Source organism: Mixophyes fleayi, chromosome 1 (genome assembly GCF_038048845.1).
Source record: "Mixophyes fleayi isolate aMixFle1 chromosome 1, aMixFle1.hap1, whole genome shotgun sequence".
Lineage (NCBI taxonomy): Eukaryota > Metazoa > Chordata > Amphibia > Anura > Limnodynastidae > Mixophyes > Mixophyes fleayi.
Genome location: NC_134402.1, coordinates 99,505,872 through 99,530,013, shown reverse-complemented (window position 1 = coordinate 99,530,013; position 24,142 = coordinate 99,505,872). Strand labels below are relative to the sequence as shown.

At 38.7% G+C, this 24,142-nt stretch overlaps 1 protein-coding gene across 2 annotated transcripts; it reads left to right on the top strand.

Annotated features, from left to right (window-relative positions):
• The first annotated feature begins 6,588 nt into the window (after window positions 1–6,588).
• Window positions 6,589–23,905, top strand: RBM46 (RNA binding motif protein 46). 2 transcript variants are annotated; one of them, XM_075198360.1, is made up of 6 exons: window positions 6,589–6,752; window positions 9,924–10,088; window positions 10,557–10,697; window positions 10,821–11,024; window positions 18,409–19,173; window positions 21,216–23,905. In XM_075198360.1, the coding sequence occupies exons 1-6, from the start codon at window positions 6,725–6,727 to the stop codon at window positions 21,413–21,415; spliced, it is 1,503 nt and encodes a 500-aa protein (XP_075054461.1). In that variant the 5' UTR covers window positions 6,589–6,724; the 3' UTR covers window positions 21,416–23,905. The 2 variants fall into 2 exon arrangements, with proteins under 2 accessions (XP_075054461.1, XP_075054452.1); XM_075198351.1 differs by having other exon boundaries at window positions 10,557–11,024.
• The last annotated feature ends 237 nt before the right edge of the window (window positions 23,906–24,142 follow it).

The window sequence follows — 24,142 nt, the reverse complement described above, 5'->3', positions numbered from 1 at the left end:
GTAGGACCATTACACATCTTAAACAAGGTATCTATGAATATCAGAGGAACATGGAAAGAAAATGCACACACAAATTATACAGCCACGTTCTCACACACATCATGCAGATCCAGGCTTTCTTTTATGTTCTGCTATATTATTGCACATGTGAATAGGAATTTATGTAATTGCAGAAGCCTGTTTCCACACCCTCATATGTACAGTCATGGCCAAATGTTTTGAGAATGACACAAGTATTGGTTTTCACAAAGTTTGCTGCTTCAGTGTTTTTAGACCTGTCATGGAAATCTAGGATGCTAGGACCCTGATCTGCCAAATTACTAGTACTGTTAATGGAGGCGCGGAGTCTAACGCAGCGACTGGTCTTCTCCAGGAACCCTCGCAAGAAGGTATGGATTTTAGCGGCTTCCGCTACGCAGGTCGCGGCCCTCAGGAGAGAATGGCGAGATCAGCGGAGTTCAGCGTTAACTATTGACTGGGTCGCAGGAATGGTGAGCGAAGATCAGCGGGCAGCCGGGGTTACCACTGGGATGGTGGATCGTTGATCAGCAGATACCAGGCATTTCCACAAGGATAGTGGATATGATGATCTGCGGATAGCAGGTATAGCCACTGGAACAGCGGAAATGATGATCTGCAGATAGCAGGTATAGCCACAGGAAGAGCGGGTAAGATGATCTGCGGATAGCAGGTATAGCCACTGGAACAGCGGAAATGATGATCTGCAGATAGCAGGTATAGCCACAGGAAGAGCGGGTAAGATGATCTGCGGATAGCAGGTATAGCCACTGGAACAGCGGGTATGATGATCTGCAGATAGCAGGTATAGCCAATGGAACAGCGGCCATGATGATCTGCAGATAGGAATTATAGCCACTGGAACAGCGGGTATGATTATCTGCGAATATTCATCAGAGAAAATGACTTTACTCCAGTCCTCAGCAGTCCAATACCTGTAACTTTTGTAGAATATCAGTCTGTCCCTGATGTTTTTCCTGGAGAGAAGTGACTTCTTTGCTGGCCTTCTTGACACCAGGCCATCCTTCAAAAGTCTTCACTTCACTGTGCGAGCAGATGCACTCACACCTGCCTGCTGCCATTCCAGAGCAAGCTCTGCACTGGTGGTGGCCCGATCCTGCAGCTGAATCAACTTTAAGAGACGCTTGCTGGACGTTCTTGGGCACCCTGAAGCCTTCTTCACAACTATTGAACCTCTCTCCTTGAAGTTCTTGATGATCCGATAAATGGTTGATTTAGGTGCAATCAATATCCTTGCCTGTAAAGCCCTTTTTGTGCAAAGCAATGATGACTGCACATGTTTCCTTGCAGGTAACCATGGTTAACAGAGAAAGAACAATGATTTCAAGCACCACCCTCCTTTTAATGCTTCCAGTCTGTTATTCTAACTCAATCACCATGACGCAGTGATCTCCAGCCTTGTCCTCGTCAACACTCTCACCTGTGTTAACGAGAGAATCACTGACCTGATGTCAGCTGGTCCTTTTGTGGCAGGGCTGAAATGCAGTGGAAATGTTGTTTTTGGGATAAAGTTCATTGTCATGGCAAAGAGGGACTTTGAAATTATTTGCAATTCATCTGATCACTCTTCATGAAATTCTGAAGTATACGCAAATTGCCATCATAAAACTGGGGTAGCAAACTTTGTGAAAAATAATATTTGTGTCATTCACAAAACTTTTGGCCATGACTGTAGTTCCCTTATGCCTGATGAAAATAGCAAAACTATTGAAATGCACTGTTAGGAATACCATAAACTACATTTCCAAACTGCTATTTCCTCTGCTCACTATAAGAAACATGCTACCGACCTGTGTGGTGCAGCTATCCTGACAACTATATCTGGATTTAAGGTGTGTTGAGTTTATGCCCTAATTACAGGTCCTTTTAAAATTGCATATGCTTGCTGTTTAAATTCTCTAACTAATGTCTTTGTCAAATTGTTAGTGAGAAATCACTATACAGCTGTGTAGATGGAAGAAAAAAAATCTTAAAATTACACCACAGATAGTATATTTCAAAAATCTTATGCATATGACTTTTCTCCCAGGAATAGGGTGGTAGAAAGTCAACTTACAGTTCAAACTACTGCAATCTTCTGTGCAGCACAGTGCAATGAGAATACAGGCGCCAAGAATGCAGAGAGGCAGAGACGTCTGAATGGAAAGGGGGAGGCAGCGGATGTGAGTCTTACAATTTTACGACATACCTCGAATGATCAGTTTAATTTATAGCTTTAGGTGGAAAACCCCTTCAATTATGCACTTGATGCTTGAATGGCACTATGCTTTCTCTATGGTGTAATGGGCCTTTATGGCTGGAGGTCTGAACAATGCTGGATTGGGAAGTTATTATGTATAGGTAATGGCAGGAAGAGATTGACACTGGCAGTATAGAACCCCTGAGGTGGGGAGTGGGGGGCTGGGGTTGAGGCATCCCAGGGATAAAACTTTTAATTGTTATCGATGACTATCAGCAAGAAGTTGTAAGAGTGGACAGATAACACTTGGTACCTGTAACCTGAAAAAAAAGGAGGCAGGTGGCTGTCTGGAGGTTATAGTAGAAGAAATAATATTAAATTATGGGCTATAACACAGTAAAAATTAACAATAAAGGTTTCTAGATCTAAGCCTGATTATAACAACAATTTAATTGACATTTTAATACCACTTTGTAGAATAAGATCAAATTTAAGTAATTGTTATTAGCTATTGTGCTAAGTTTACACTAGTTTATTATTTTAACGTGTTTTACTTTCAACCGACACTACTGTTATAGACTATGGCCTATGTTTAAAAATGCTTAGTGGAAGGAAAAGGTCAAACCTGGAGAGTTGCATGGAATTGGAAATTAGCCCCAGTGCTTGTGACTTTTTTTATAGTTTTAACTCGTATCTTAGTTTAAAGAATAAAAAATATAACCACAAAAAAACATATTAAATAACAGAAGTGGGCTCATTCAAACACAAAGTAATAATAATAATAATTTATAGCACAAACAGTTCTGTGAGGTGTAAAACACATATACAGTTTGTAAATAAGCAGTCACACCTGTCAAATCTATAACTAATGTGATTGCTTCACAATATTCATGTGGAATTATTAGTATCACTGTGTCAGGGATGTATGCTAAATAGTGTACAAAGCAGAAACACTGCAAGAATATTGACAACTCCCATGTCTGTAGTTTATCATAGGCACGCTAGGGAACTAATAATAGTCATTGACACTTACTGGACCTGTCTGGCTGAAATATAGAATATATTTCAATAAAGTCCTTAATTGACTGGCAGCATTGTTATAGAATGTACAAGGAATCTCTTCTGTATGAATCAGAGAAAGGGATGGAGCCAAAGCTGATTATTCCTCACGTGTCAGCAGGGCCGGATTAAGGGTTATGGGCCCCCTGGGCTAAAGGGGCCTCCATTCCCCGTGAGGGCCCCCCCCGTGATCCGAGCTGCCCCCCCCCCCCCCGGCACTTACCTCCTTCTCCGGCACGCTGTACGCTCTTTACTGAGGAGATCTCGTGAGAGTGAGACTCACAAGATCCCCTCAGTAAGGAGGCTACAGCTCGCCGGGGAAGTACTGCAGTGAAAGTGAGCACTTTCAAGGGCCCCCTGGATGCCATAGGCCCCTGGGCTGTAGCCCAGTTAGCCCTATGGTTAATCCGGCCCTGCGTGTCAGTAATGCACACATTACCATCTGCATTGAGTTTTGTTAGTACATTAAAATGCAAGTAAAAATGCATATCTACCATATTGTATTTATGAATGCAAGTTATATGCATTTAGATGTGTTTACAAGTGCAATGAATGTACGTTTTTTAAACATGCATTTGTGAAAAAAAAGTAAGTTATCTTATGCAAGCAAACGTTTGTGGAAATGCTCTTAACCATATCTCATTTATAACGCACTCCTATTACGATGGTAAGTTTTCAACAGTGCATCATGACATGCATCAGACACACTGAAACGCAAAAAGAACAAGTGTATTTTTAACAAGAAGCCAAAAACACACTGCAGAACAAAGTAAGTTTAACACCCTTAAAAAACACAAATGTATACAATCTCATTTGGTACAATGGATTTTAGATTTAAATCTATTTAGACTTGCGTTATAAATACAGAATTTTAATGCCAGTGTGTACGTAGCCTCGGTTGAATTAGGGAGCTTTTAGTGCGCTCTTATTGTTTGCAATCAAGGAATTCTGTATCTGGACTATTTGTAGGAATTGTGTATATTCTGTTCCCATTGCACAAGTGGTCTTATTAAAAACAATATAATAGTTATTTATGAACCATAAAAAAACGTACATTTTAACATCTACCCCTATTTATCCATCTGACACTTAAACACATGTACAACCTGATTAGCACGTTTAGATGATCTTTCCAGTAGATGCTTAGGGTGAATAATGTGGGCTTGGAGTCCATATGCAAATTCAACTGCAAAAAAAATAAAATAAAATGTTGCCTACTATTAATTTTTGGCCATCACATTGATTAAAACATTGCCTTTTTGTCTCCTAAACTACTGCTCATTTATATCTTATTAAAGGGTCACTAAAACCTTAGTAAAGAACTTTGTTTTAGATCCCCAATTCATCCAATAAATACCACATCCACCTCTTTCTCTGTTGTGCAGTGCTTCCACATTTTTAGAAAATGGGAGAGCCTATGAGTGACTAGTTTAAAATCCCCTCCCACCCCTGTATTTATACCAGGAAGTGGGCTGCTGAGATCGTCACTGTTAGACTGCAGCACTCCTCTTGTTGAGTCTTGTAGTGCATTATGATAGCAACATGCTAATTATACCCAGCATGCAATTACGTAATGGAGCTTTTTCGCAGGACAGAAAAACTATGGAACCATACCCATATCGATTCAGTGCCCAATTTTTTTAGCAGCCAACCAAAATAGTCTAGGTAGACTTGTTTGGATGTACAGATTTGTCCATACAGACACTGGGGCATATTCAATTGTCAGCGAGTATTTTATTTAGAGCTTGTTGTAATTTTCCCGCTGTTTTTCATCATTTTCAAGTGGGATAACTTTACCCGCAATTCAATTCCATTGTTAACGCACAGTTTTTTTTCATGAAACGGTCCTCTCGCTCTCCAGTAGACGATCTATTGAAAGTATAGGGTGTGCGAGAGGCAGCCGCGTTAAAAGCTATTCAATTGTTTTTTAACGTGGCGGGTAAAACAGGCAAATATGGGGTGTGTTAAAAATACAAAACCTCTGAAAAGTAGTTGAAATCATGTAAAAATGTGGAAAAAAAGTTAAACTTATGTTTATCACTAATGCCTAACTTGTGTAAGTTGATTTTCTTGTGAAAAAATAATGAAATTAAAAAATAAAAAAAATAAAAAATAAAATCAGTAATTAATTATATTTATGTATGTTTTTGGTACAAATATGAATGTAGTAATGTGTTTTGACATGGTATAGATGATTGTATGGTAAAAAATAGTTCAAGTTAAAAATATGCTAAATAAAGTACTGTAATGTAGATATTATCAATGTGTAATGCAATCTAACGTTGGTAAATGTATGCAAAACATTTTTTTTGTCTTCTACATGACAGCGTTAAAACTCCCCTTCACTCCTCTAAAGTCTTGCAAACACAATTTTTAACGTGCACATAAAAAACCAATGACACTGGCACGGTATATGGCAGCCCAGGTTATGAAGGTGTAAAGACTAGAGATGCATAAGATCCTAAATCATTTAGATCCTTCCAAAACTGGAGGATGTGCAAAGAAATTCACACAAGTACTCCCTTTGGATATCATGCTGTCTCCATAGGTCTCTTGAAATGTCCAATCTCAATTCTCACTCATACTTCAATATTTTAAAGACATATTTTCGACTGCATGTAATAAAACAGTGAAGACAGGCTATTAGCAAGGATTAAATGTCATTAAGACTCATTGCACTGATTACAAAGTACATATACAGAAGTAAGGATTCTCTGCATATGAAAACGTTATTTCTATTTTAGCCAAATTGTTCTGGATGACAAAAGCAGTATGAGAACCAATCACAAGCAACAATTAAGAGACTGCGCCCAGTGATTGGTTATACTGCTCGACCCCCGTCCCCCCTACTGTTTTTCCGGGGGTTCCATTTTTCATTAGGTAGTAATGAACCTTTCAAAAAAGTATAGTTGACAGACATAACTAATGATGATTTAATAGGTTATTAATAAATACAAAAGTTGCAGTTATGACATTTTAACCAGTATATTATTGCAACACTATATGAGCTGGATGGAAGACTGGTCCTCTGCTGTCTTTGGTATATCATTTATGACTGGAAACTACATGCTACTGAAAACATTTGCATTGTTTTTCTGTGACAGTCTACAATGGATTTACTGATGTGAGTGTCCTGTAAGGCAGCCAAGTTTTACCTTTTAAAATATGGTCACAAATGAGAAGGAAAACGGAATAACATTGATGCTGATTGGTCACGTTACTGAACAGGAAGCGTGATACAATTCTGCATCTCATCCCCTGATTGGGCACAATGACCGCAGGCGTTCCATCGCCGTGTGAGGAGCCAGAAAGTGGGTGGGGACAATAGTATCGGCCAAGAGGATCCGCGCGCTCGCTGGTTTTTGTTTTGGCGGTTATTGGTGCGAACGCCACCAATCACATCCCGACCCGCGGAGCCCGTTATACCCTGAGCAACGGCCCAGCTACATGCAGGTTATACGGAGTCACGCACTAGGTCAGTGGAAACGTGTTATGGCGCAGCCGGCAGCGAGTGTATAGAGAGATATACGGAGCCTGGGCTCTAGAAATGTAACTCCGGTCACAGGCTCAAATGGAAATGTTCTTTGTTACCGATAGACCGAGGCCCCACAGAATCGATCGAGGGAAAATAAGTTATCCCACGTCCACTCTGAATGGGGCAAACATAAATATACATCGATCTCACCTTTATAATGAGTATTATAAGCAGTGAGGAGGGTGACAGATGTGTAGTTATTGTATATGCCATTTCAGTGTCTTGATATCCTCAGCTCAGGCTTATCACTACATGCCCCGCAGACATATGTAATGTGTAGTTTGGCAGAAGAGCCACAGATCTCTGCTCCAAGCCTCCAGACGGTAAATCTGGCCTTATATGATGTATATTAAAGCAAAAAATAACAACATGGGCTCTTAGGACCTAGTGACATGTCTGATTTGAATGCAACAATCCTTGTAAGAACGAGGCTGAAGTTAGCATCTTATTTACTTCTTCACGCTCCAGCTTCTTATTCATAACAACTTATTTTTAATGGATTAAATCAAGTTGGTTCACTGATTTCACATCAGATTGACACTAAAGGGTGTCTTTTACACAAGCTGGAATAGTATTTACCGTGACCCAACAAGGCTTTGGCAATGAAATCAGGGGGCAAAGTCTCCATATTTTAACATTTTAAATAAGTAGCTGTAGTTTTGTAAGGGTTAAATGCCATTGGGCCACCAATTTGATAGTGGGAATCAACACAGGGTGGTCAGTTACATATAAAATACCTGTCTTTTGCCTGGCCCATCACTGTTTTGGGCATGAAATCAGGTGGCAAAGTGGGCAAAGATAGCATTTTGATCAGTTTGAATAAGCAAGGGTTAAATGCTGTTGGGCCTCCAATTTGATATGGGAAAAAATAAAGGGTGGTCAGTTACATATAAAACACTTGTTTTTGCCTGGCCCATCACTGTTTTGGGCATGAAGTCAGGTGTTAAAGTGGGCACAGATCGCTTTTTGATCATTTAAGTAGCTGTAGTCTTGCAAGGGTTAAATACCGTTGGGTGACCAATTTGATAGTGGGAATTAGCAGAGGGTGGTCAGTTACATGCGAGCCACTTGTCTTCTGCAAAACTACAGCTACTTATTCAAAATAATGAAAATGCTATCTGTGCCCACTTTGCCACCTGGTTTCATGCCCAAAACAGTGTTAGGCCAGGCAAAAGACAAGTGGCTCACATGTAACTGAGCACCCTTTGTTGATTCCCACTATCAAATTGATGGCCCAACGGCATTTAACCCTTGCAAAGCTACAGCTACTTATTCATAATAATGAGAATGTTATCTGGATTAAATCAATCAAACTTGATTTAATCCTGCGTTTAGGAGGTTATTAGTGGTTATGCAAGAAGCTTTAGTAAAGACTTGAATGCTGTGCATTGTAAGTGAAAATGCAATTGTCCCAAACTTTGAAGTTTGCAGGGATAGCACAAATGTTATCCAGTTAGATCATGAGTGTGCTGATTTTATGGGAGGTAGTGACATCCACTTGTGATTATGTAAGTAAGGGTGTAACTGAAGGTGACAGGGACAGATTCATAACATGAGAACAGGAATGGAGGCAAGTGGAAAGCCCAAAACTGAAATGTAGCGAAGAAATGTTAGCAAGTAACAGTGTCATTCAACACCAAATAGTAGTAATATGAGGCTTCAGTTAAACCAATTTGGAAAGATTGGGGTGTCAATTGGAATATCAATAGAGGGAACATCTCCTTTAGTGTTACTGATTTTGATTTACATATATACTGGTTAGCCACAACGTAAGTACATATACCTGATATACCTATACCTGCTCCTTCATTTCAGAATATTTTAGGACATGCATAAACAAGGTGTTAAAAGTGGTGCACTAATCTGCTGGACCTGGATTGCACCACAATAGCCCTGCCCTTTCCATTGTATTTTCATGGTAGCAAGATGGGGTTAGGTGGAAACAGTGCAATCAAATTCACAATAACTCCATTGTACCATGTTAGCTGATGGTTGACCTCTACACAGCTGCAGTTTACTATGATGGGGCTGCTCTGGGAGCTCTGGCATTGACTCCCCTCCTAAATTTTTTTTTTTTCCTCTTCATTGGCAGCCTTTCGCTGGAGAATTGCGAGAGTGCTATGTGTGTGCGCATAGCGCTCTCCCCATGAGCGATCTAGCGAAGCCATCAGAGATTTCAGCTGGATTCCATTGAAAATGGCATTACTTTGCTGTGAGAACCTTGCTTTTATCAGCTTAATAAATTATGAAATGTTGCTATCCCCATGGAGGTCTATGTGTACAGCGGTAATGATTTCTCCGACATTAACTGTTTGATAAATAGGCATTTGGCTCTTCACCACCTGTGTGCCTATGTCTAAACCTCTAACACCTTATTTTCACAGTGTCTCCTACTGGCTTCCTGTATAGAAAATACCATATTTTGCCTAATTATCTATCCATTGATAAACTTCTTTTCATTAATCTTACCTGTTTTCTAACATTACTGTGTACATATTTAACACTATAGAAGTGACTCATGTATAGACAGTATGAGGGACATTCAATTTTGCGCCATGATGTGTACTGTGGTAACAGGGATGATTTTTCTGTGCACCTTTATGGGATGCGAGAAAAAATGAGCGGAGATACAGCACCAGAGGCATTTCGCCTATAATTGAATCTCCCCCTATGGGAGTCACTCTGTGAGGTGAGCAGTTTTCTTTCTTAACCCTCTTTTCATAAAACTGTAGCGACGTGGCGGGTAGTGATTTCTGTTCTGTGTTATTTTAAAGAGGTTGCTCACCTTTGAATTGTTTTAATTTGTTGGCTTGTAAATTTACTGCAGCTTTTACAAGATATATTGCTATTTCTTTCTAGTTTTGTTGTGCACTTTTTTTTGCTATGACTTTATATAAGAAGGTCTCCTGTTTTTACTGTTTGTAAAGCTCTTTGAATTGGATTGGATCGAGTTGGCAGCATTGTGGCAGGACAGAAATAAGCTAAAAAGAAAAAGCTACACATTAAGTAAAAGTTGCAGGAGGGTACATATAAGTCAATTAACTTTTAAGTTGCTGATCTGATTCCATGAACCTTTTCCAGTTGTCATTCAATAGCTTTTAATTTTCATAGATGACTTTGCAGCCATGAATGATGAATGCTCAGAAATCATGAATGGGTGCAGCAAAGCTAGAATTGGAACTCAGAATGAAGCAGCTTTGCTTGCTTTGATGGAAAAGACTGGGTACAACATGGTACAAGAAAATGGACAACGCAAATATGGTGGCCCTCCTCCAGGTAGCAATATTAACTGTATCTTAATATTTTTTGTGAAGTTTCTGCAAATGCTGCCAAATATTCTCTTTTATTGCTTAAAACAAATATATCAACAGAATTGTAACCATTTATGCTTTTACAGATTATTGGTCTTCACCTCTAGATACTGGTCCCACTTCTCTAATTCTCCTTGGCACCTAATTGTAAATGTCACAGGGGAAGGAACTAGATGATCATTGCTTGTCCCCTTTAATTGCTGTTGGTCCTAAGTTTACGCGTAACGTTAAGTCATTCAACAATCACTTACTATATAGCCCAGGGGGAATGACTTCCATGATGAGGACCATTACAATTTGACTAACATATTAAGGCTGAGCATTGACTAAGTAGCTGGCGAGGGGAGTAAGGGAAAAGAATTGGTATTTTATAATTGTTTCTAATTATATATATTTTTGGCTAATTAAAATATCTGTGTACATTTTTTTTCAGGTTGGGAAGGTCCACCTCCCCCACGTGGCTGTGAAGTGTTTGTGGGGAAAATTCCCCGTGACATGTATGAAGATGAACTGGTCCCTGTATTTGATGGAGCTGGAAAAATCTATGAATTTAGGTTAATGATGGAATTTAGTGGTGAGAATAGAGGTTATGCTTTTGTCATGTATACAAACAAAGATGAGGCCTTGCAGGCTATTCGTATGCTAAATAATTATGAGATTCGTCCGGGCAAGTTTATTGGAGTTTGTGTTAGTTTAGATAACTGCAGGCTCTTCATTGGTGCCATCCCCAAAGAGAAGAACAAAGAAGAAATTTTGGATGAAATGAGAAAAGTTACAGAAGGCGTAATAGATGTAATTGTGTACCCAAGTGCAACTGACAAAACAAAAAATCGAGGCTTTGCTTTCGTGGAATTTGAATCTCACAGAGCGGCTGCCATGGCAAGAAGGAAATTGATTCCAGGTGATTACTTTCCTCCTAATGTGTCTTATTGATTAATGAGGCCATCCAATAATAAGTAACTTCTCAGGATGTGTTATTGTGTACTTAGTGGAGGAATTGGACACATTAACATGAGTAAACCTTTTTAGATAAAAAACATTTCAATGTATTTCACCTAATATTAATGAAGGCATACATTAGTATCTTAATATGAACGGTTATAAATTTAAAAAAAGAAAAAAAGCATTGCAAAACCTAGAGCAGTGACACTTTGCATTCATCTATAATGTCCATGTATTCTTACTATCGACTCTATCCCTGCTCTCTTGGTATTACTTTTGTAAGAGCCAGCAAACAAGTGTTTGACATCAATCAAAGGTTGGGTATAACTGAATAATAATAACAACTAACAAAATACTAACAAAATATATGAAATAACATCAGTGTTTATGCTTAAAGCTGCACTACTACCTAGTAAAGAATTTTATTGATGTGCCACCCCACTTTCCGGAGCCATGGGGATGCTATGTGCCTCATTTTTTCTTGGGCTACTCCATTCCTCTTAGACCCCTAGCTGACAACCTGAATGGTGAACCAGCGGACCAATTTGATTGAGCCAGATATTGGTCCTCCTGCTGACACTTTCCCTTCACTACCATTTAGAATTGGATAGCTTTATTGATAAACCAGCAGAGCCCTGGGGAGGGACTCCTTGGTACAATATTTTATCTCAGCTGTTGTACAGCTTTAACTAAAGTTGTCCAACATGTTCTCTTTCATTCCCCTGCAACAGGTTGCCCTGTTAGAGAGAAGATTCTTAACTAAACAAGCAAACAGTGACTGACAGCTAAACAGTATTGTGTTTGTAGAATTGCACTGTTTTGATTGGTGGATTGCCATAGCAACCCAATCTCAGCTTTTTGTCATGTATCGGGACACTGTCCTAATGATTTGGGAGGAGTTATAACTATCTGTAAAGGAGTGCGAAGGTGGTACTTTGTTTATTAACAATGCTACAGTGAAATGTTTTGGAATATAATGTTAAGTTTAATACAGGGCTTGAAGCTCATGTTTTTGGGATGGCCTGCCAGTTCTGACAGGCTAGTTTATATTTTTATATCCCAAAAGACATTTTTGCAAACTTTAAGGTTGCGTTTAATTTGCAGTGTTCAGTTATTGCAAAATATTAATGCAACAAGAATTTAATAAATAGTAAATGTCTCTCATTTATTTTTTCAAGTAGCTTTGTAAATAGCATTTACTTTTTTTATTTTAGACAGCGTCATGCTTGGTGTTTATATGCATTCAAGCAGCTGTACATGAATTACAGGTAAAACTGCTGCCATATTAGTGGTTTCTGACAACTGGCTTCATAACTCTATTTCAAACAAAGCAGATTCTGCCTGGAGGAAAGGAGGAGGGAAGGTCATTCATGTCTCAGGAGGCAATTTTAATTGTTGTTATGAAGACCTCTGCATCTACGTGGTCACTGCTGTGGGATAGCTGGTTGTGTTTTTGGGCAGAATATTTTGTTTCATTTTGTCTGGACATTTTTGAAAGCCACACAGTTGTTTTGCCCTAAGGATGAACATACTCAGTCTTTTGGAGGTGATAGGCCAATATTTTGCACCATCTAGTATCTGATAATTTAAATATTTGGGTTTAATGGCTCTTTAACTTGTGTTTGACTATGGTGTTTAACCTTATTTTATTTAGTCTTCAACACTTGCATCTCAGGGATGTTCTCAATTTTTAAGTGGGCTGACATCAGATGATTGGCATGTCCACAATAGAATAAAGTATATATTAGTGAATGAGCTGATCATGTGGGAGATGGTGACATATATAAGTATGTGATTATGTTAATGAAGATAGAGCTGTGTGTGACAAGTGGAGGGTCATGATGTGAGAAAAGGAATCTAGACAATTGGGTAGACAGTAGTGATATCAGACTCCTGATGTGGGAAGATTGTGGTATCAAAACACTGACATATGAAACATTCATACATCCAACTTGTTGCTGCAGAAATAATATTCAGTTGTCATGCAGTGTATGTGGTACTATGGCACTCCTGGTTGTAGCTCTGTAATGCACAATGCTCTGGTTTGTTATAAATATAGAATGCTTGGGTGTCTTAATTTCAAAATATGCCCAATGCAAGATAGTGTGTAGGAAATATTTTTATATATTTATGGGAGGAAAATATTCACATTTGATATCGTGAGGAGAATGTGGCTGCAACTAGGAGGATTTTTATATTCCACCGAGCTTACTTTTAATCACAATACATTTGGTTTATGCCAAATATGAGCTTCAAGGTGCTCAATAGCTGGAGCAAAAAGTTTGGTGACAGGGCATCCAGATAGATCCAGCTAAGGGATGCATGAGAAGGGGAATTGGGGTTAGAGGGTCCTAGGGCAATAGGATCATAAATAAATTCACCTTTGGAGCCTATGAATAATCATAGTTTCCCTTGTCATCACTCAGTAGTCTCGCTAACAGTGGCCTTTGTTCCATTTTTCTTAGAATACTTGGTTGGTAAGTAATAAGAGTTTTCCCAACTCTCCAAGTTGTAATTCCTCCCTATCAGAGTTCAAAATGTAATATAGGGTTGATAAGGAGTTACTCACTAAGTCTCCAACATGATTGCTTTTAGCTAGGGAAGTCAAGTTACAGGAGAGAAAAATTGAAGCATGTTTCGACCATATCAGAGAACCAGTATTAGTCACTGTTACTGAGAGGAGTAGGGGAGATAAGTAAATAATCAGTTCAGCTGTAAATTGTGTGTGGGTGAGAATAGAATGGGAAATCACAGTCTACAGGGTGTAGTAATCTCCAAGGATTAATCATATAAACTCTTGCAAGTAGTTTTGGAACTTCCTGGATGAATTCATCATCATCATCATCATCACCAATTATTTATATAGCGCCAGTAATTCCGCAGCGCTGTACAGAGAACTCATTCACATCGGTCCCTGTCCCTTTGGAGCTTACAGTCTAAATTCCCTAACGTACACACAGACAGAGAGGCTAAGGTCAATTTGATAGCAGCCATTTAACCTACTAGTATGTTTTTTGGAGTGTGGGAGGAATTCTCAAGGATATGCAGAATAGGCAATTGTAGGACAGATTTGCTTTCCAGGACGGGTAACCAAGAGTAATGAAATCACATGTCAAAAGTATGAAAATGAAAACATGTAGGTTTTTGTTAGGAGCATTCAGGGTAGTAATTATTTGGTCTGTTTTGAACAGTTCCATTCGGAATAATGCAGTGGGTCAAAGATAGATTTAGTAACTTGAAATTACCGTCCCATCTCTCAGCTCCCTTGCCCCTCCAAGCTTCTAGAGAGACTTGCCTACACTCGCCTCACACGCTTTCTTTCCGCAAACAACCTGTTGGATCCTCTTCAGTCTGGCTTTCGTTCTCAACACTCCACAGAGACTGCGCTGACCAAGGTTGTTAATGATCTGATCACTGCTAAAACTGAACGCCATTACTCTCTCCTAATTCTCCTTGATCTCTCGGCTGCATTTGACACCGTTGACCACTCTCTTCTCATACAAACGCTGCAATCCCTAGGTCTTCAAGACACAGTTCTATCCTGGTTCTCATCTTACCTCTCTAATCGCTCTTTCACTGTTAATTTCTCTGGAGCCACCTCTGCTCCGCTTCCCCTATCAGTTGGAGTACCACAAGGCTCGGTGCTAGGTCCTCTGCTGTTCTCTATCTATACCGCTTCTCTTGGAAATCTAATAAGTTCCTTTTGGCTTTCAGTATCATCTCTATGCGGATGATACCCAAATCTATCTATCCTCTCCTGATATCTCGACATCTGTGTTGTCCCGTGTAACTGACTGTCTTTCTGCCATTTCATCTTGGATGTCCGCTCGTCAACTTAATCTTTCTAAAACAGAGTTAATAATATTCCCACCCGCCAACAAGAGCATACCTGACATTTCTATCTCTGTTGATAACATGACCATAAATCCCACCCCACAAGCTCGCTGCCTAGGTGTAATCCTTGATTCACGCCTATCCTTTGTTCCCCACATTGACTCTATATCTAAATCATGTTACATACATCTAAAAAACATTTCCAGAATCCGCACATATCTCACACAAGACACTGCTAAAACCTTAATTCATGCACTAATCATCTCCCGCATTGACTATTGCAATTCCCTCCTTACTGGTCTTCCCAAAAACAGACTCAAACCCCTAAAATCTATTTTGCATGCTTCGGCAAGACTGATTTTCCTTGCAAATAGCTAATTCCTCTGTTAAATCACTCTGTATGTCTCTACACTGGCTGCCTGTCTTCTACAGAATCCAATATAAAATACTTTTACTAACCTACAAGGCCATCAACAAAGCTGCACCAACATACATCTCCTCTCTTGTCTCAAAATATCTCCCAACTCGGCAACTCCGTTCTGCAAAAGATCTGCGTCTCTCATCCACCCTCATTACATCCTCCCATTCCCGGTTACAGGACTTTTTTCGGGCTGCACCCACTCTATGGAACTCTCTCCCTCGCACAATAAGACTCTCCTCTGTTCTACAAACTTTCAAGCGTTCTCTGAAAACCTACCTATTCAGACAAGCTTATAATATTCCTCAACCACCATCTTAACCTCACTACCTTTAGCCTGTTACACAATTTCACAGAAGACAACTACCCCCGGACCAACATTGTTGTGTGACAGGATCATTTAGCTTATGAGTCACCCTACCTTTGCAGTCTGGCTGGGCCAAGATGCAAAATGTATACTTAACCTCATGTGTCAATCTCCCATTGTCCCATAGATTGTAAGCTTGCGAGCAGGGCCTTCTCACCTCTTTGTCTGTTTTACCCAGTTTGTTTATTAGTTTATTATTAGTTTATTATGTTTGTCCCCAATTGTAAAGCGCTACGGAATATGTTGGCGCTATATAAATAAATGATGATGATGAACTGATTTTTTATTATGGACGATAGTGCAACAACTGCATGTTTAGTTGCAGCGGAGACCAGGACACTTATCATCATCATCATCAGCTATTTATATAGCGCCACTAATTCTGCAGCGCTGTAGAGAGAACTCACTCACATCAGTCCCTGCCGCATTACAACTTGGGGATTTTGCAAAATCTGCTTTGGATTTTCTTTCATCGCTAGATATTGTTTTTTCAATTAATTTAATACTTTCACATGAAGGACAAGGCTTTAAGAGTCTTTCCAAGCAACTATGGTAAAATAACGTAAAAAAACACAGTGTTTGATTAAAACTTTGAAAACTGTACTACTAAAATGAAAGGTCCGTCTTTGAAAGGCAGTGGGTATACCAGGGGAATAAAATAAACAGTTGTTTCAACTTGCAAACTAGCTATAACATCCAATGCACTGGGCTTTGGAAAGTTGTGGCCCAGTCCACGTGGAAGCCACCCAAAGTGAGTTTTACCTTGGGAGATCCTGAGGAAATCTCCAATAAATGATCCCTCTGGATTGTGATATACCAATTTATATATGCCAGCTATTGGATATTTAGTTCTCAAAGTGAAGTGAAACAGTTGGTTCCTATGGCGTCATCCAGCTATGTAAAATACCTGGAGGCTCCTTAGTAACAATTTTGTCTTTGGTAACAATTAAATGAAAAGGGAAAGCACATTTATATTGGATACCCTGTTCTAGGAGGTCACTGGTCTACTTGGCAGATTAGCAGGGGACATATAGCTAAATATCTTAAGATCTTGTCTGTTGTAATTATGGTTTATTGCAGAGAGATGTCAGGAGATGTCACTTAGACTGGGTACACTACTACAAAAACTTTCGACCAATTTGTTATCACTAACAATTTTACAATTGACTGAAGCTTCAATCAGTCTGTCAATGCATGTGTACACACTATGCACGATTTACCTTCAATCCCATAGATTGTAAGTTTGCGAGCAGGGCCTTCTCGCCTTTGTCTGTTTTACCCAGTTTGTTAATTAGTTTACTTTTTTTGTCCCCAATTGTAAAGCGCTACAGAATATGTTGGTGCTATATAAATAAATGATGATGATGATCTGTGCTCTTCATCTGGTCCAAGAGCAGTGTAGTCGGTCATTCCTGTCACACTGATTTTCACACAAAATAAACTTTTCCACAATGTCCTTATTCATTTCGTTAGCTTCTGTGACTCTGAAACAAAATATTCAGTCTCAGAATGAACAGAAAAATTATCCCACCTACAGCACTCTCTACATTTAACAACACAGACACAATGACAGGTTCCTACTCTCTTGGTCGACAGTCGTGTGAGTGCATACACACTACAAGATTGAAAGGCGGTTGGAACGAGATTTTTAGGCAGTATGATTTGCAATGCCAGAAATATTATGACACATCTCTTCCAGGGTCAAGTTAAATGTTTCTTCAAAGGATGCAGTGATTTTGTTGAGCAGAGCCTGTAGGCAGTGCTGTGGAATCGCAATGGTGTTATAGTATTTAGCTAAATTAGTTGCTTCTGAAGGGGCATTTTGAGTTGGGGCAGGACCAGAAGCCTTGTGTAAATACTGGCCTATCTAGGGTTGCTGAGTGTTTCGGTTTTAACTGTGAGACACTATACAACGCAGTGTTCTCCCCAGGACCTATTTCCCTGGTGCTCCACCCGGCTGTTTTTACCTGGCACCTGGCTCTTGGAGTCCTGTTATAATAGAATAAACCATTGTTTATCCTATTATATAATAAGCACTGTGTGAGCACTGCAGCCAGCAGAGTGTGTTAGACCACTGACCACCAGTTTGACCAGTCCAGGCAGGCAGATGTTCAGACATGAAAAAGTGAATGAATGAAATATTAAAAAAACAATATAAGTGTGTCCAGTCCAGCCAGCAAGTGGGCAATAACCTCTGGAGTCTTTATAAATAACGTAAGTGTTGTCAATAACCTTCAACATTATTTTATTTATTATTATTGCAAAATATTACACTGCCCCTACCCGGCTACTTGTTAATGCCATCTGGCTGGCAAAAGTTTCTGGGAAGAGCACTGCAGTGTAAGACAGCTAACTCATTTGCAAATGTATGCTACTGTGGGTCATGCTGTATATGTGTACCCTAGTTGTATTTTAATATTTTACATACAAATACTTGAATGTCTTTAAAACAGAATACATTTTTGTAACACTCCAAAATGGCAGGGCCACCTTTCTTTAACTACTGCTGAATCGGTCTCTGCCCTCTTTCCAGTGTCATAGAAATTAGGAAAATAGTCGCAAGAAAGAGATGATCAGAAAATGTTAATACCTCTAATTCATGCTGAAATATACACTTGTATACCCAAGAAATATTTTATAAACAGTAAAATGCTGTATTTTTTATAAATCCTGCTTGCATTTGCTTTGGAATTATTTTAAAGTGCTGTTAAATTTACTTTCCAGGGACTTTCCAGCTATGGGGTCATACTATTCAGGTTGATTGGGCAGATCCAGAGAAAGAAGTTGATGAAGAGACAATGCAGAGAGTAAAGGTTTTGTACGTAAGAAATTTGATGATATCTACTGCTGAAGAAACCATTAAAGCAGAATTTAACAAATTTAAGCCTGGAGCTGTTGAGCGTGTAAAGAAATTGAGGGACTATGCATTTGTACATTTTTTTAACAGAGAAGATGCCATTACAGCAATGTCAGTAATGAATGGGGAATGCATTGATGGGGCTAGCATTGAAGTCACCTTGGCTAAACCTGCAAACAAGGAAGCTAGTTGGAGACAAAATGTAAATGGACAAATGGGTCCTAATGTTGAAAGCTTGCTTACTATTGCAAATAATGAAGAAATGGGCCATAAGTCTCTTGGTAGATGTCCAAGTCTTTCATCAATTCTCAGTGGCCAATACAGCCCAACGTCTTCAGAGCCTGAAACATACCCATTCTATTCTGGAATAAAACTTACTCCATTAAACATACATAATTTAAAGTTAAATCATTTTCACTCTGCTGTGATGCATTTAGAGTACTACTGTTACAAAAATAATTTAGCCTGTCCAGACTATTATTTGCATTCAGCAACCAGCCAAGATGGAAAAGTACTTCTGATTTATAAGGTTGTTTTCCCATCTGTTGGACGTTTCTTTATGCCTGACAAACTGTGCACATCATTGGAAGATGCAAAGGAATTGGCAGCACAATATACATTGCTGCATTTAGGTAAGTGGAAAATTAGAGTCATTCATGAGTCACTTATATTGTATCTAATATCGTTTTCACTTAAATAAGAAGCTCTATGTTTTGGAAGTAGAATGTTTTTAAATCCTCCTGCAATTCCTTGCAGGATAATTAATCATTATAAAGGCATGTTGGAAGTATGTCTTGTATGTCGAGTCCCATGTATCCATAAGATATTACAATTATGGATATATTTGTGGCCAACAAGGGCTGATTTCAGTGTGTACATTAATACAAGACAGTATATGGACACCCCTTCTAAGTAGTGTTTTTAGCCATTTCAGCCACACCCATTGCTAATCATACATTACCAGTAGAATGGGCTGCCAGTGTGGCAATTTTGGTGCTGGCTGACCCATTTATGAAGCATTTTGCTTTACTCCTACACTAGCAGGCACACATGTGAACTGTGTTAGCTGTGGCTACACAAGTGCCAAGTATACATTTATTAACAGAGCTTGATAACAGATTTTCTGTGTCTGCCACTGTAGCATTATACAACTTATTCTAAGAAAACAATTCGGAACCAGCTATGAGGTAAGTACACTTAATCTAATTACAGTCATTGAAAGGATTAAGCAAGAAAGTTGCGATGAAAGTAGTTTTCCACCCTGCTCCTAAACTATACAGATGTTTCTCCTAGTCATGGTTTTGGTCAGACTGTGTAGGTTGTCACCATGATTCCCCATTGCAGTTGGCCAGTGTCTACATACACAATAATAGCTTTCACTGGCTGACTGCAGTTCTGGCCAGGTATGATCAATAGCTATATAGATTTGAATCGTTCTTGACCATCTTTGTTGGATAGTAAAGGTTTATGCATGTAGAGATTTTACCTGCCAATGCTGTAGGATCCTCGTCATGGCCTATCACATGCTAAAGTGGTCAATGATATAGATTCTTATGATCTATATCACATTGCATTCCACTTCTATGAACTGTTGCAAATGCAATTAGAAACCTGACACCCAGTCACTAATAAAATGAAAGTGACAGTGACCCTAATAGTAGAGCATGTATGTTCCATAAGCCTGAATGTATGTATAAAACAATATAAACTTTGATTAGGTAGAAAATAAAGGTATTCTTGGTAAAGATGACACCAGCAAATGGGTTAACAACTTTAACAGCCCAATTTAAATTAGTAAGTCATGAGGAACATAAATAGTAAGTGAATAATGTGAAGACACTGCCAGATCAACTGTGTTAAATTATGGTATATAGGTAGCCACTCCTGATCTGGGTACATTTGTATGGATTTAGGAATGTGTACATCAATTTAGTTAATAGAGGGTTGTTTCATTCCTATATCAGTATGTGCATCTCAAAAACATGCTATAGAAATCTAAGGACACTTTTTATCTGCAGTTCATTTATCCGCTAATAGCTAAATTTTACTTAAGTGCTTTTTGGCTTCCTGAAACCACGCCACTCCATGCTGCTGCTTCTCACAGGGAACCCTGGTTTGTCTCACAGTCTTGGCAGAACACCGCTGTGTGACGACCAATCAGAAGCCTAGAAGTTCTGTATTACAGAAATTGTGGTGCTCTGGAGTTCTGGGGATGGTAAAGAACAAATTAATAGAATTTAGCTAGTAGGTGGTAATTTACCAGGAGGCTTAAATCCCTCCAGTACTATTCAATAGAGTTGAAAAAGAGCGCTTATGTTAGCACTGTTGAATAGCTGGACAGATTCAGTCTTTGTCTGCGGCGGCTGCCTTAGCACACACTGTGCATTCTAGCTCTAGTCATTTAAAGGGGGATTCAAGATGTAGGGCTAGCAGCTCCATAATCCCCCATCCACATACGACAGAAGGAAGTGGACAAATATATTTTTATATAAATAAGTTTTAATATAGATTCTTACTTGTTGATCTATTTACTCCTGAAGTAAGTTTGGATATTTTGGAGAAATTCTGTGTCTGCTATGTTTTTAACATTAGTACCTTTGTCATAGTGAAATTTGCCTTAATATTCTTTTTATTTTATTAAGTAAGGTTTCTTATATTGTTCACTTCTTTGCAGGCTACAATGTCCATCGCAGTTCAGTGAATAACTTGTCACCCACTAATACTGCCCTGTCTTCTGGAACGGCAAGTGTCATACCATTCACATCTAGGCCTTATTCTTACCCCAACTACTCAATGTCACCACCATTGCCTCTGGCCAATGGAAGCCATATGGATAAAAGACTTTATATTTCTAGCCAAGCGTCTTATTTCTGAAAACTTGCATGGTACTTTGAAAGAGTTCAGATTCCTTTGTGTTAATTTTTCTGGTTTTCATATAGTGACAGACATATTTTTTACTTTAAATGCTTACATTTTCAATGTTATTTACAAAGTTGATACATGTTTAGGATAACGTTACACCGCCTTTTGTGTGTTCACATATTGTAAGGAACTTGACGCTTATACACAATCTGTTTTCCTGCACATAATAAGTAGTATAAGTCACAGCCCTAAACACTTGGATTTGCTAAATCGGGGTCCTCTGTGCACAAACCCTGCCCCAATCTGTCCAGAAAAAAACTCATTGGGGTGAAACTCCTCCCACTTATGTACACACTCTTTTTCGAGGTCCGCAAATAGGGACTGTCCCGCCAAAATCGAGACAGTTGGGAGGTATGGTTTAAGTGACGAGTTCTGCTGCCTCCAATGCTCATATTACCCATCAGTACTTTACTAGACAGGAGCTCATGGCTTATACTTTCTATGTGCAGGGAAACAGAGTGTATAAGTGCTATTTGCTTTATGGCAGAATACTCAGGTGCACGCAGGCTGATATTAACTTTACTTCGATTTGTTAAGTTATGTTCTTAAAGGTTCTTTACGTTCTTATATGCCTCATCCAATTGCCACTGAAATAGATATACCTCCTATATATATTGTCAGGTATAACAGTGAGACAATTCATTGCTCAGCGTTAACAGTTTTTTCCGGTAGAAAGTGTTAATATGACATTGGGCAGTTTCATTTATTATTTCTTAGTATTTTGGCCTAAATGCTATATCTGAGTCATTGTGAGAAGCATTTTGAGTGTATATATGGATAGTTCTCAATTAATCAGTATCATCACAGTGCAACAAAATTACAGAGCGCATGTCAACCGAGCGACCTGATTAAGCGGTGCAGGATGGGATATGAAAAGTGATATTATAAAACATTTGCAGATTTGTACTATTCAGAAAATAAAGGTGCAGTTCCACTTGACTTATTTTAGGGACTTTAATTGCAAGTAATAGATCAGTTTCAAAGTGTTGCAAAAACAGTAGGTACTCCGCAAAACAACATATAGTTTTCTTATTCTGTATAAGAATGGATACAAGTACTGTGAATCATAAATTAGGGCCACTTCTAAACAGTTTGAATTCTCTAGCTGTTGCCCAAGTAATACACTTTGAATCTACCTAATGATATAAATGTGAGCATTTGGCAAATCATTTGGGAGCATTAGCAGCACCGTGATAAAGTAATGATTACCCTTCCTCATATCAGTTTCTGAGCATTCTTTGTCAAATAAATAGTTACAATAGGCTAAAATTATCTTTAGCATTATTATTGATAATGTCATACATGAAAGGATTGTTTTAATCTCAATATCATAACGTGTTACAAAGTATATCAACAAACATTTTCTGGAGTAAGTGACTCTTCTGCAGTCAGGAGACTTGGTATCAAAGAGAACATGACAGCACACATGTTGTCTCTCGCCATCTTTGAATTTTGCTGAAACAAATGTATGCCTTTGTGAAAAAGCAGCTGTAATTTGTTTGTCATCCAGTGCCAAACAATAGTAAATGAATCAGAGCAGTTATTAATGCAAATTCTAAGTGGAACTGCACCATTATGTATTTTGTTGTGTTTAATATTTTTCTAAGAATTGCATATGTAATAGGTATACTGTTTGTGGATAATTGTGTGTGATAAGAAAGCATAATGGTTCTGCTTTTAATATTTTCACTGATGTTTACAGTGGCAAAATCTGTATACTTGATGCTAACTTAACACCATATGTGATTCTTGCAGCATTACTATAAAGCAATTGTGCATTAAGATATAATACACTGCACAGCTTCAATTTTAGCAAATGCCAATGAAGGAAGCTTTTGTTTGGAAGCTCTGTCACCACTAGACGTTCACTATAAGCAAACAGTCTGGGTAGCGATTGACGCTGCTGGCTTGCTTAGCAGAGAGTACAGTTGCAGTGCTTCTTTGAATATAGGCATATAGTGAGAGCTTAGTGTCCGCGAATATAGAAACACTCTTATCATTGCAAGGCAGCAGGTGCTGTTAAGCAAACCAGCAGTATGAATCAGAAAGGGAGACTAATTTTTACTACATGATTGCAGTCATAGAAGTACAGCTATTGCAAGAGAGCAGTGGCAACTAATCAAGCCGGCAGCATTGATCACTATGATGCTGATGGGGGAAGGCATGAGGTGGAGTTTCCAAACAAAAGATTTTTTCTTCTGAATGGAAACAGATTTAGAAAGAAAAACCTGCTGTATTTTAATGCACATTTCTACTGAAAAATTTCCGCAAATGTGGCAGTTTCCAACAAACAAATTAATGTCCCCAAATGCGGAGTTTAAGCTGTTGTTATGAAATATTTAGGTTAGAAAAAAAATCTGTTGTTATCTTTTCATGTTTAAATCATGTGTTAAGTACTCTTCCATAATGTTAAACTTTTGGCATTAAATATATTGGAAGGAATGTGTTTACTTGTCTTTAATGTTGTTATGAAGACTATATTGAAATATATAATAATAAGTTAAAAAATAAATAGTCAGTTGTGCCTCGTTTGCACCTAAGATGTTAGCCTAATTTAAGTATATGTAAAGACTAATATCACTTTCATGGAGGTTTTCATTTAGACTAGGCACAAAATAGACCATACTTGCCTACTCCCGGAAACTTGTTTCCGGGAGAGGGGCATGACTTGAGGGCCGC